Source organism: Xenopus laevis, chromosome 3S, assembly GCF_017654675.1.
Source record: "Xenopus laevis strain J_2021 chromosome 3S, Xenopus_laevis_v10.1, whole genome shotgun sequence".
NCBI classification, from domain to species: Eukaryota; Metazoa; Chordata; class Amphibia; order Anura; family Pipidae; genus Xenopus; species Xenopus laevis.
The window spans coordinates 46,820,980-46,833,220 of NC_054376.1; the positions used below are offsets into that span (position 1 = coordinate 46,820,980).

At 41.8% G+C, this 12,241-nt stretch overlaps 1 protein-coding gene across 2 annotated transcripts in view; it reads left to right on the plus strand.

Moving 5' to 3' along the window:
• The first annotated feature begins 341 nt into the window (after nt 1–341).
• Nucleotides 342–12,241, plus strand: part of rasef.S (RAS and EF-hand domain containing S homeolog) — a 33,170-nt gene continuing 21,270 nt past the window's right edge. Inside the window, exons 1-3 of one of the 2 annotated variants that reach the window (XM_041588261.1) lie at nt 342–1,336; nt 9,388–9,543; nt 10,625–10,715. In XM_041588261.1, coding sequence (XP_041444195.1) covers nt 1,023–1,336; nt 9,388–9,543; nt 10,625–10,715 — 561 coding nt within the window. In that variant the 5' untranslated portion in view covers nt 342–1,022. The remainder of the gene's footprint in view (nt 1,337–9,387; nt 9,544–10,624; nt 10,716–12,241) is intronic. The other variant, XM_018255353.2, reaches the window with a different exon arrangement.

The window sequence follows — 12,241 nt, forward strand, 5'->3', positions numbered from 1 at the left end:
GTGCCTAGGGCGCCAGGCAAGTAGCTCACATGCAGCCTACCCCTAGTCCAGCAACTGTTACCTCAGTGAAAAGTGGGTGAAGTCAAAGTGCTTTGCGCACGGCTGCGCGCAATTGCGCACGGCTGCGCGCAATTGCGCACGGCTGCGCGCAATTGCGCACGGCTGCGCGCAATTGCGCACGGCTGCGCGCAATTGCGCACGGCTGCGCGCAATTGCGCACGGCTGCGCGCAATTGCGCACGGCTGCGCGCAATTGCGCACGGCTGCGCGCAATTGCGCACGGCGTGCGTCCTCGGTTACGCACGGTTACGCGCGCACTTGGTTGCGCATTACAGCGGCGGGGGCCGAAGTGACTGGCAGGGTTGCCTACAGCGCCCGGCTGGCCTAACCCGGCATTACACAGAAGAGGAGCAGCTGAGCAATAAATGCAGAGAAGTATGCAGCTGCGGGACGGGCTGGGCGTGAGAGTGCGTGTGTTTGAGCCTAAGGACACAACAGAGAAGGGGGCGGGGTTACAGGAATGGAATGAACGGCTTGGCCCCGGGGACTTTGAGGGACTCCAGGTCCCATACACACAAAGGGAAGGTCTCATTGCAGCTGAGGGCAGGCGTATAGAGGAATTGCTCGCACATTTACTAACCTGCTCGTGGAGTTCTTATATGTATATGGGAACTGGAGCCGCGGACTGAACTCTCTGTATGGACTGACACTTGTGTATGTGGTGCTGAGCTCTTAGTGTCGTTTCAGGAAGATCTGGGACTTCATTACACCCCTCTCCCCCGCGTAACAGGTGCACCCCTGGCTTTTATCCACTGCCATAAGCCGCATAGGGAATAGAAGCGATATTTTCATTCCGTTTCTGGGAGACTTTCTTTGAGCCGACTGATTACAGGTCCGACCCGCAGTCAGTCTCATTAGGGGGTGGCGTCAGTCAGTGTTAGTTTTGGCTTCAGCTGGAGGCGCACTCAGACTCCCCTTCTCCTGCCATTGCTCAGACGGACTCCCCCGGCAGCGCCGGTTCACATGGGCTCTTCTGAGGAACTGGCGCGACTTCACAGTTTGTTCTCCGCGTGTGATGTGAAGGGCTCGGGGCTGGTGGAGCTGGAGGACTTCGCCTCGGTGTGTAATGATCTGGGGGTGGAACCCGGCCTGCTCCGGCCGCTCTTTGGGATGCTGGATGTGGATGGGGACGGGATCATTGATTTCCAAGACTTCGCAGCCGGATTCGAGGAGGTCTCCCAAACCCTCAACCTGCAGCCCGTCCAGCAACCCGAGCCGACCCCTGCCTGGGAGGAGTTGGAGGGGAGGCTGGGGGGAGAGTTGCAGCACCTGAGCAGGTAGGAGATCAGTGATCAATCTCCAATGCTTCCTTATCCCCCTGTCATTCACTTGGTGGGTGGGGGATTCAATTGGCTTACTGCACTTGTCACATACAGGACAACCCACATTTTACATTTTTCAGGGGATCAGGAAAAAATGGTGTGAAATCCAGGAAAATGTATTATGCATAATATATAGGCGAGACCACAAAACAACAGTGGAAAATGAGGGAAAACGTAAAACCAGGGGATGTAAAATTGAGGTTTGACTGTGCTGTGGGAGGGGCTTGCTCTGAATCCATTGGTGGGGGCACAAGCCCCATGTTAGTTTCACTGCATACAGTGCACAAAGGGACTTCAATGGGGCTCATTCTTCAACCCAAAGCAAGCGGTCAGGAATCACTAGTATAAGCACAAGAGCAACTGCCAGCACTACAGCACCTGTCAAATGTGCAAAAATAGTGTAAGTTCCCTCCAGAGATTGTTGTCTGTTTATTAGAAGTGATCTTTCAGCCTTGCTCCTATGATTATACATCCCAGGGCCCTTCAGGACCACAGGCAGTACTCAGTCACCCATTTAGAATCTTATGTTAAAGTAGATTTGTAGTTTTTTTTAGCAGAGCCCTAACACAGGAGAGAGAATCTGACAGCTGACACTGTCTTGGGTAGAACTACACAATTCGCTTACCTCCGCTCCGACACGAGGAAGTGCAGGTGTCACATCAGATGTGCCGGATCTAATGTAAGTAAGCGGAATGTCGCACGTAGAAACTGATTTCATCCCACATTACTGTCATATGCGAACGCTGCATGTTGCATCTTCATCCGACAGTCGTGTCGGATGAAATCAGCTGCTACATACCACATTCCTATTGCTTACGTTAGATTCAGAGCATCCGATGTGACGCATTCCTTGCGTCGGAACGGAGGTAAGCGCATCGTGTAGTTCTACCATTAAACTCTTCAGGTGGAGATGAGCCAGGCACAGCAAACTAAGCAACACAAACACACAACTGGATTGTTAGGCAAAGTTGTTGTTTGATTTTAAAGACAGTTGAAGGCACAGACTTGGCCTTAGTGATATAGGGGGAAAGTTGATGTTAGTACACAAGTATACCTAACAAAACATCTTATTCTAAAGCTGAATGACAGAGATGTATTAGTGCCTGTAACACACCTTTCTACAGTTGGCCATAGATGTAAAGATTTTTAAAAGATCTATTTGTTATCGTTAGACCAAGTTTATCTTGAAACGATCGTTTAAATGTACCATTTGTCAACTAAAAAGACCATTTCAAGCAATCTTGTCTAGTTGAAGCCAGGAAAACTGAGGGTAGCTGCCTGCTTGGCCCTGCAAACAATTGGACTATAAATAGATTTCACAGTGAACAATGATAATTTTCTTACCTGGCCAATCAATTTTCCGACCGATGCCGGACGGAAAATCGTTAGATGCACGACCGTTCGATTCCCACTAACCTCACAATAATTTGACGGATTGGTTGGATTGCACTAAAATCAGTCCGGTCTATGGGGACCTTAACGGTAATTTTCTGCAGTACCCACAAAGGGATAGGTACTTAGTATTTAAAGGGGTTTTCCACCTTCAAAATAACTTTGACTATGATGTAGAGAATGATATTGAGACCATCTGCAATTCGTTTTTTTATGGTTTTTGATTTATTTAGCTTTTTGTTTAGCAGCTCTCAAGTTTGGAATTTCAGCAATTATCTGGTTGCTAGCGCCCAATTAATCATACCAACCAGGCAATGGTTTAAATGAGAGACTGGATGATGAATAGGAGAGGGACTGGTTAGATAGATAAGCAATAACTATAAAATTGTAGCAATCATTTTTTTTTTTTGCTGGTAGGGTCAGCGACCCCATTGTGAACAACCCCTATACTATGTTGCAGCAATACAGTTCAGAGCATGCTTCCTTCCAAGGAAACTTTGCACGATTACCTGATTGCTGTGTTTTAGCTACATCAGACTTCTGTGTGCAAAGTATTTTAGGAGATGTCACCCTCAGGTAGTGCAGATTTTCAGTGGGCAACATATCGTCCTGTCTGCTATCACCCTTATATTATTCTGACCAACTTTATTTGGCTGCCCTGACCCCAGCTGTGTTAAGTGGCATCTATACTTTTCCAGCCAATTATAAGTGCACATTTGTTGAGATGTTATTGACTGTGTAATAGATGTCTATTATTTGGTAATTTGTGTACCTGCATTATTAATTATTAGAGCCAAATGATGGATTTTAAATGTGTGTTTTATTGCATGTTAATTATGTTTATACATACATGTCTATCTGTGCATAATAACCTTCAGCAAATAAATGGACTCAATATGCAGTATGTGTGTGTTTTGTGTGAATATGGCAGTGTCACCTGTATTTTCCCATACATCTGCTCACCCTAAGGTATCATTCTGTAGTTCAGCCATATGTTTGGCCAAGAAAACACACTCATACTTGATCGTAGAAAGATATTTCAACTGACAGGTACTTATTAAATCGAGTAAGCTCTAGTTCTCTGGTATCTAGGGTCCAACAGAAGACCTGCCTATGAGGTCCCACTTTCACAGTAAAGTAAACATTTCTATATGTAAGTGTCCTTGGTCCAAAAGGGCTGAACCCACAAAGAGATCCCTGGCACAGAGCTGTGATAAACTGCATTATTGTGTACTGTATATTTGTGCCCAAACAGATACCTGAGTGAGTCTAGTCAAGTAGTCCTGCACGCAACAAATGATATCTCACCTGTATTTATACCCACTTGGTGTTGGAAAAGTGTAATTAAGATTTAGATTACTTAGCCTCCCCCCAAAAGAGAATAACTGCTATAGATTAGTATTTAATCATACATCCTCCAGTTGAAACCATTCTGTTGTAGCCTCCCCAGACAAAGTGCTATCCTTATCCACTTCGACACACTACCCCAGGGGTCCCCAACCTTTTTTACCTGTGAGCCACATTCACATGTAAAAAAAATGTTGGAGAGCAATATAAACATGCTAAAAGTTCCTGGGGGTGCAAAATATAGGCTGTGATTGGTTACAGATATCCCCTATGTGGACTTGAAGCCAACAGGAGACTCTGTTTGGCAGTACACATGCTTTTTATGCAAATAAAGCTTGCCCTTAAATCAAGAATTCAAAAAGAAGCACCTGCTTTGGGGCCACTGGGAGCAACATTCAAGGGGTTAGAGTTCAACATGTTGCTCACGAGCCACTGGTTGGGGATCACTGCACTACCCTATAGAACTGACAACTACTGCAACCCGACTCACTATCCACTATCTTTGCATTTTATTCACTAATGTCACTAAAGTTTACCTTATGGGTTACCGTGTATGTTTTGTATATTTAATGGAAAGCCATGATGAATATGAATGAATATTTATTTGACATTACAAACCGCTCATTTGTATATGTATATTTACACATGAAACATATGTAATGACTGTAGTAGATTCAAACACTCCGCAAAGCATTAGTGGCAAATATTCTGTATAATACGTTTGGGGCCTTTTTTCCAGTAGAAGGCTGAAACTTCCTGCTGTCATTGTTCTCTCTTCAAATCTGGGCCTAAAGGCTTTTCAGGGGCAAAAGTACAATTGTGGGTCACCTATAATGTCCCTCTGCTGTGCCGGGTTTGTGTTTACTGGGAAATAAGTGGAATGCCTTCTCACTGCTCAGAATCCAATGGAACCAGCTAACCATTTACTGATGCAAGACCCTTTTTTGAGAAGTCACCCAACTATCTGAAATTGTCTATAGGAAAATGAAGCTCATAAGGCCCCAAACTGGATGCCTAGGTATGAGCAGTACTTGGGCAGGTCTGGCCTTAAGGTCAATTTCGGCTCTTAAGGTGGCCATACAGGGGCCAATTGTAAAGCATTCTCCACATCAAGCTTTCCATCCTATAAATCAAATAAAGTCGTAATTTACATTTTTTTAGGTGTGGAAACGATGGTAGGGCCGTGTATTTCGGTCTTGCCACCAATGACCTCAGTTCTGCTGTTTAGATAAATAAGGAATGGCGGTAAAGTCTGAGGTATGAGCTCCTATGAACCAGATTGTACTCATGTGCTTCTTCTTTTACAGTGCAAGTGTTTCATATCCGTCACACCTCAATGTAAGCCGTCATTAGCAAGCATCATGTTCTCGGCCAAGGTTTCTTCATATCCAACCTGTGCTAATTAGGGGCTAATGGGGAAACTCGCTGAATGTAGGAAAGAGCTTTGTACACCAATTACACAGATCTGCATGCTGCCTATGACAAACAAATTAATGACAGTAAATCCTATTATCAAGTTACATCTTTTAATTCAGAGAAAATCTAGAGAATCTAATTGTACTGGAAACAGTATGTTCTCACGTTGCTCCAATTAGCTGAATGCACTGACCAGCAATGGGCACTTGCACCTCAGCACACCGCAAAAAAGATTCTTTTCCTAAAGCCTGTGGGAATCCCACATGCCATCAGATGTAACATCCACCATTCTACCATAAGGTGTTAGTTACAATTCAACAATAACACCAGGCTGCAGCTCGGACAGCCCTGATATTTGCTGTTATTGCAGGCTTCTTGCAGAGATGTCATTCAGCACTACAACTGCCTGCACCTACGACTGTTCTATTTGTGGTGCACATTGCAATCTACTGACTCACCCTATGATTGTAGCTGCTGTTCTGCAAGAGCTTTGGTAGATACAATCCCTGTTTAAAGGAACCGTAACACCAAAAATGAAAGTGTTTGAAAGGAAATACAATATAATGTACTTTTGCACTGCACTGGTAAAACTGCTGTGTTTGCTTCAGAAAAACAACTATAGTTTATATAAACAAGCTGCTGTGTAGCCATGGGGGTAGCCATTCAAGCACAGGACACATAGTAGAAAACAGATAAATTCTGAAGAATCCCATTGTATGCTAAAGAGCTTATCTGTTAACTGCTGTGTATCCTGCGTCAACTGCCCCCATGGCTACACAGCAGTTTGTTTATATAAACTATAGTAGTCTTTCTGAAGCAAAACACCAGTTTTACCAGTGCAGCACAACAGTATATTATATTTTCATTACTTTAGGACACATTAATGTTTTGGTGTTAAGGTGGCCAAAGACGCAAAGATCCTATCGTACAAATCGAAGATTCTTACGATTTTCGGATCGTGTGTGGAGAGTCCCGACATTTTTCGGCGGACATCGGTCGTTTGGTCGATCGGACAGGTTGGATTTTGTCCCGACCGTCCCACTGAAGCCCATTGCGCTCTCATCTTAATCTGCTTGTTCAGCCATAAAGCAGAACGTTCAGATTACCCCCGATATAGTCATGCCCGTTAGTGGCATATCGGGGAAATATCGGCTCATTTGGCGATGTCGCCAAACGAGCGGATCTTTGCGTCTATGGCCACCTTAACTGTTCCTTTAACTTTATATAGCAATCTGCAGCTTTGTTGCAATTGGCCACCACTGTACCAACAACCTTCAGAGCAGTTCAATCTCCATAATGCCCAAGCGCTGCTATAGAAATTTTGCAATGTAATGTGAACTTCATATTTTTCTTTTGGTTAAAAATTCCTCTGTGTTATAAAGGGCCTGGTGTTCAATCCCTTTTTTAATGTAGTAATTTGGAAATACAGGCATGGGATTGTTTAGGTCAGCCCTTAGCAACAAGGATATTGAGTGATAATGTTGTTGGCGAATGTACCTTCCTGGTCACATGTGTTTGACTAGTAAAACCAGCTTAGCTGACTCACATTTCATTACAGCTCTTCATAACCCATTCACATTCAGAAATACAGAGTATTACGTCCGATGAATGGTAACGGTAGCGCATGAAATAACACCATGGTTTAAAGAGGAAATAATAACTTTATAAATAGGGCTTGTCTTTCATTTATTTTTGTACTATTAATCAGATATCATAGCATAGCTTTCCAAAGTCCGCCAAATGACTCCAAATGGGTTCTAGGAGGTCCACCATAGGCTGAAACAGCAATTTGGCAGGTTTTAGGGGGCAAATGGTTGAAGTCGAAGTTTTAAAGAGACCGTACATGATAAATTTCGATATTCGAATAGTCACATTTTTTTTAAATTCTAATCTAATTTTGGCCTATTCAAAGTCGAAGTACAAAAAAAATAGCTTGAAATTCAAATTTTTTTTACTTCGAATTTTCACTTCGACCCTTGATAAATCTGCCCCTGGGTGTATAACTTGATTGGTCTGTGATTAAAACCATTGATATCAGATGAGGCTGAGAATCGTTGTTTTTTGCTCTCACCTTTAGAAAAAAAAGCCGGTAAAGTGTTCCACAGCTTTGCAATAAAAATACTTTTATAAGAGAGGTTGTTTGGACAAACACCTGCAAGGTTGAGTCATTGGTCACTGACTAAGCATAGTGCATTCCCACCTACACTGTAAACAGTATAGAGATGCCAGCGGCAGTATTTTAGCTAGTGCTTAGGCAGTCTCTGGGCCAAGTTACACCTGTTTAAAGAAGATAAAGGACATGTTATCTCCCACATTCCTTACAGTCCCAGCCGGGAGTTATTGCCTTATACAATGTGGGTTATGCTCCTAATCCTGGCTCACTTCACCCCACCCAGTCATCTGATTGGAATCTACCTGTTGCTATTCTCATATGAACTACATTTGACCCACTTGTGTTTAATGTAGAATAAAAGTCAAATAGAAATGTAGAGATAGACAAATGGCCTCTCATTCTAAAGCTGGCCATAGACGCAAAGATCCGATCGTATGTATCAATGTACGATCGGACTTTCCCATCTCTCGACCTGCCACTAACCATTCCGATCAAATAAATTACAAAAGAAGAGATCAGCCAATGTTCTGCCCCTGACAGCAATAGTACGAAAGTTATGTCCGACAAAAGCGTCTATGGCCAGCTTAAGAATGAACAACATATCCATGCTTCTTTCATAGTCGTCGGCACCAAGTCAGATTTTTATTTCTTACCATAATAATTGGGAGTCTCTAAAATTTTTATTTGAATGTAATAATAAAACTTTGTCAAACTGTTAGGGGGTTATTTATTAAAGTCTGATTTTTTTTTCTCATTGACTTTTTAAAAGGTAAAAACAATTTTTTAGTGAAAAAAAAAACTTGAATTTTTCGGGATTTATTAAACCCAGAGGGTGTTAAAAGCCCGAATAAAAAGTCAATGGGAGTTGTCCTGCAGAAATCCTGATCTGTGCTGGATTCGTGTAATAATTCGAAAGATTTCATGGTTTTTGGGTGTCAAATCTGAAAAAAATTGCAGCAAATTCATACGATTCAAATTTTTTCGAGTTTTTTTCCCGCACAATAAATATTCAGAAAATGTGGATATTTTTATAACCCCCTTAATGAATAAATATATATGTGTGTGTATACTGTATATATAATTCCAAAAGATGCTGGTACTCGCATAGATAAAAGTAAATAAATGCCGGGGTGCAGAGCCACAATAAGAATCGCGTACTAATAGAAATAGTCCGCACTCGCCGGTCTTATGAAAGAAAAAATGTGTTCTGTTTTATTATCAAGAGACTGATATTATCAAGAGTGCCTAATAAACACATAGTGGCAGGAAAGAAGCGTGGGTGACATCATTGGATCGTCAGGAAGGGATCATCTTCCTTGTGACGATCCAATGACAGAGGCACATTTGGACTTGAAAAAGAAAAGTGATTTTTATTGTCAATAATTGACAATATTGACATATAAAAAAATCACAGTTCATAAAAAGTCCAGAAGTGCCTCTGTCATTGGGTTACTTGTCTATGTCTTATAAGACAGCACCCTGTCATGAACTAATCTTTGTTGGAGTGCACCACATATGTGGACTTAGAATAAGTTATATGTATAATAATATATCCGCTGATACATGCTTTACTTTACCTTTATACAGCGTTTAATTTGCCGAAGGCTGGTGTGTGTGTATTTAATATTTGATCTGTAGCAATGTATATATGCCTTGAGTGAATGGGTGAGTACATATGGAAGGAATGCTTCTGTTTTGTAAATCTCTTAGTTTACATATTTACTCTATTTATTTGCAGTCCAACAAAAGAGTGGTTGTATGGATTTTACCAAGATCTTCAGGGGGTATCTGCACCGGGACTCGTTCAGCAGTATGAGAGACTGGTTGAGAATGTGTCCTATGATTTCCGGGCTCAGAGGCTCAACATTGAAAAGTTGGAATCTGTCCTTAAAAGGTTTGTTTTAAAAAAAGTAATTTTCAAAAGACGTAATCTCTTTAACTGAGGTTGAGGTAAAAGATTTTGGCCCTGATTTTGTGGAGTTACTATGGCAACTTTAACCATGCAGACAGGCACCAGATAATGGGAAACTTTTGTGTGTGTCTCAAATCAGAAACAATGAGGATTATACCATGCCAGCAGCACAGCAAGGTGGTGCAAAACCGGACACAGGATCAGACATCTTGCTTATCGTAAGGCTAGGGCCAGATTATCCTTACAAAAGCGGATTTTCCGCAGACTGAGAATCTGCTGCTCCCCTTGTCTTTCTAAGTGTGTGTGGATTTTATTGTGAAATGCAAAATGTCTTGTTTTGGCGCTGAAAACTTCCATGTCTGCCTGCATCCGAGCAAAAACCATGCTTCTGGGTGCAGGAAGAGCAGGAGCAGAAGAGCAGCGGGGCAGTGGATTCTCCGCCTCCTACCAAGCCTAAAGAGGTAGTATATCCCCTTGTTCAACAGGAATGCAATAACTAGGGTTTGTGCTAAAGGGTTTCCCTATTTTGATAATGTAAAATCTATGGATTTAGTTATTTCTTGAGCTAAACAGGACAAAGTGGAAAACTGAAACTACTCCATGTTTGGTCCCTGCAAAGCAGATTATAACTATAATACAACCCTCTCCCTTCCCTCTTTGTTATGACTGTTTTGGTAGGCGTCCATTCTCTTGGGGATTATCTGTGCACTGGTAATCTAAGCATCTACTTTGCAAGGACCAAACATGGAGTAGCCTTATTGAAACAAAATGCAAATGTATGTGTAGCACAAGCCCTATTCACTGCACGCAAGAGCCATAGGATGGACAGCCATATAATGCTGAAAACTTCCAAGAGGACTTTCACAATGTATGTCCTGTAATTATTAGAATTTGAGTTTTATTTTTTTCCATGGGGGCCCTTGTTGTGCTAGGTGGCAAGGTGTATATTATAATTTGCAAAATAATGAATGCTCTGTGTTAGCATTTAAGTGTTACAATATCTCATGATCTGAGGCTATTTTTTTCCCCTGTTGTTCCTCACATTGCAAGTTTTGTTTTTTAGGACTGAAGGGACAACAGCCAAGCAGATTACAGAAATGGAAGAGGATTTACAGCTTCACTTAACCAAGATGGAGAGAAAGATACGAGAGGGGGTAGGAAAAAAGTTTGGGGGTTAGGGGCCATTATCATTAGTATGAATTCTACATGAGTAGAATAAGGTATACAAATGAAAAGTACAAAGCTTTGGATAGATGCAAAAGCTTAGAGAGCTCTGTTTGGGAGGTCAAACCTATTTCCTCACCCATTATTTCCTCTTCCTATTTAATGGACTTGAATTGCATCCGCCAGTCGGTGCTTTCTTACCATTAACATTATCCTAGTGCAAGAGACAATGTAAATATACAGTATGTGTGCATGAACCACTAGGCAAGGTTTCCAACACTGGTAATTTTTAGCAGTTATTTCCCCGGTTGGATCATCATAGTTTCTCCCTGACAAACTTTACAGCAACCCAAAAGCCCTTCGTGCCTTTAGCCTAATACAGACTTTGGTTTGTTGCTTAGCTCTAGCTATTACATAGTCTACATAAAGTTGGCCAGGTTCTATGTGATAGTAAGTATAGACTTGGGTGCACGTGTGGTTACACTTGCCTCTGCCACCTGTCCACACTTCCAGTTAAAAAACCGTGGCTGTGTGCAAATTAGATGAAATTTAGGTTTGAGACATATATTAAGAAGTAGCATTGTGTAAATTTACTAGGGGAGTAGTGCAAATGGCTCCTTAATGACTGATGTTAAAATTATATGTGCTTTTATATTGCACACCCTTATTAAATTTATATATTGCCAACGCATTTTTGCTTCCACCTTTAGCATTGATAAATGAGCCCGCCAGAATGCTGTAAGAACAAAGCACTTATACTCTAAATGCAGCCGTGAGTTTTTTTAAAATAAATCAGATGCCCCGTAAGTGTAGGTTGTGCAGTTTGTGCTCTGTTTAATATCCTTGTTTATATTGTTTGAGATTTGCATAGTATCCCCGGAAATATGCACCAAACAAATACAATGTAATTATAATGGCACAATAATTGTTTATATCTTGGCATGACAATTAGTATTTCCAGCTGGCATTAGACAATTAAGATGCCTTATGGATTTTCCTGTATGACTATTAAATTATCCTGCAATTATTGTAAATGTCTAAACTTAATAAATAACTTAATGTAAACACTCAGCAGTGAAAGGGCAGGGCCACACCTAATGTTATTACTCTTGGCGAAAATTAAATACACTTGGTAAGATGCCCCACATAGTAGGTTGACACAACACGACTAGGACATGTCTCAAGTCCTGCTGCTAACGCTAGCCACTCACTGAAGATTCACTTATTTCCAAATCAGATTAAAGGGGTGCTAAGATTAAAAGGTAAAATCTCACAGCTGAAAACTGTTTGAAATGCCAATAGCAGTAGCACCCATTTTTTCGCACTTACATTCAGTTGAATTGGAAAGGGCTGAAAGCAGGTTGTTTCAGAAGATTCTCACTCTTATAAATGGACGAGTGATTCTAGACCTCAGGTTTAACATAAAGCTCAAAATGATCTGTGTGCCATTGCCCTAAAATGCCAGTCCACTCCTTGCCTCCCCATGGTCAGTAGCACTGAAAGGAATGGCATACGT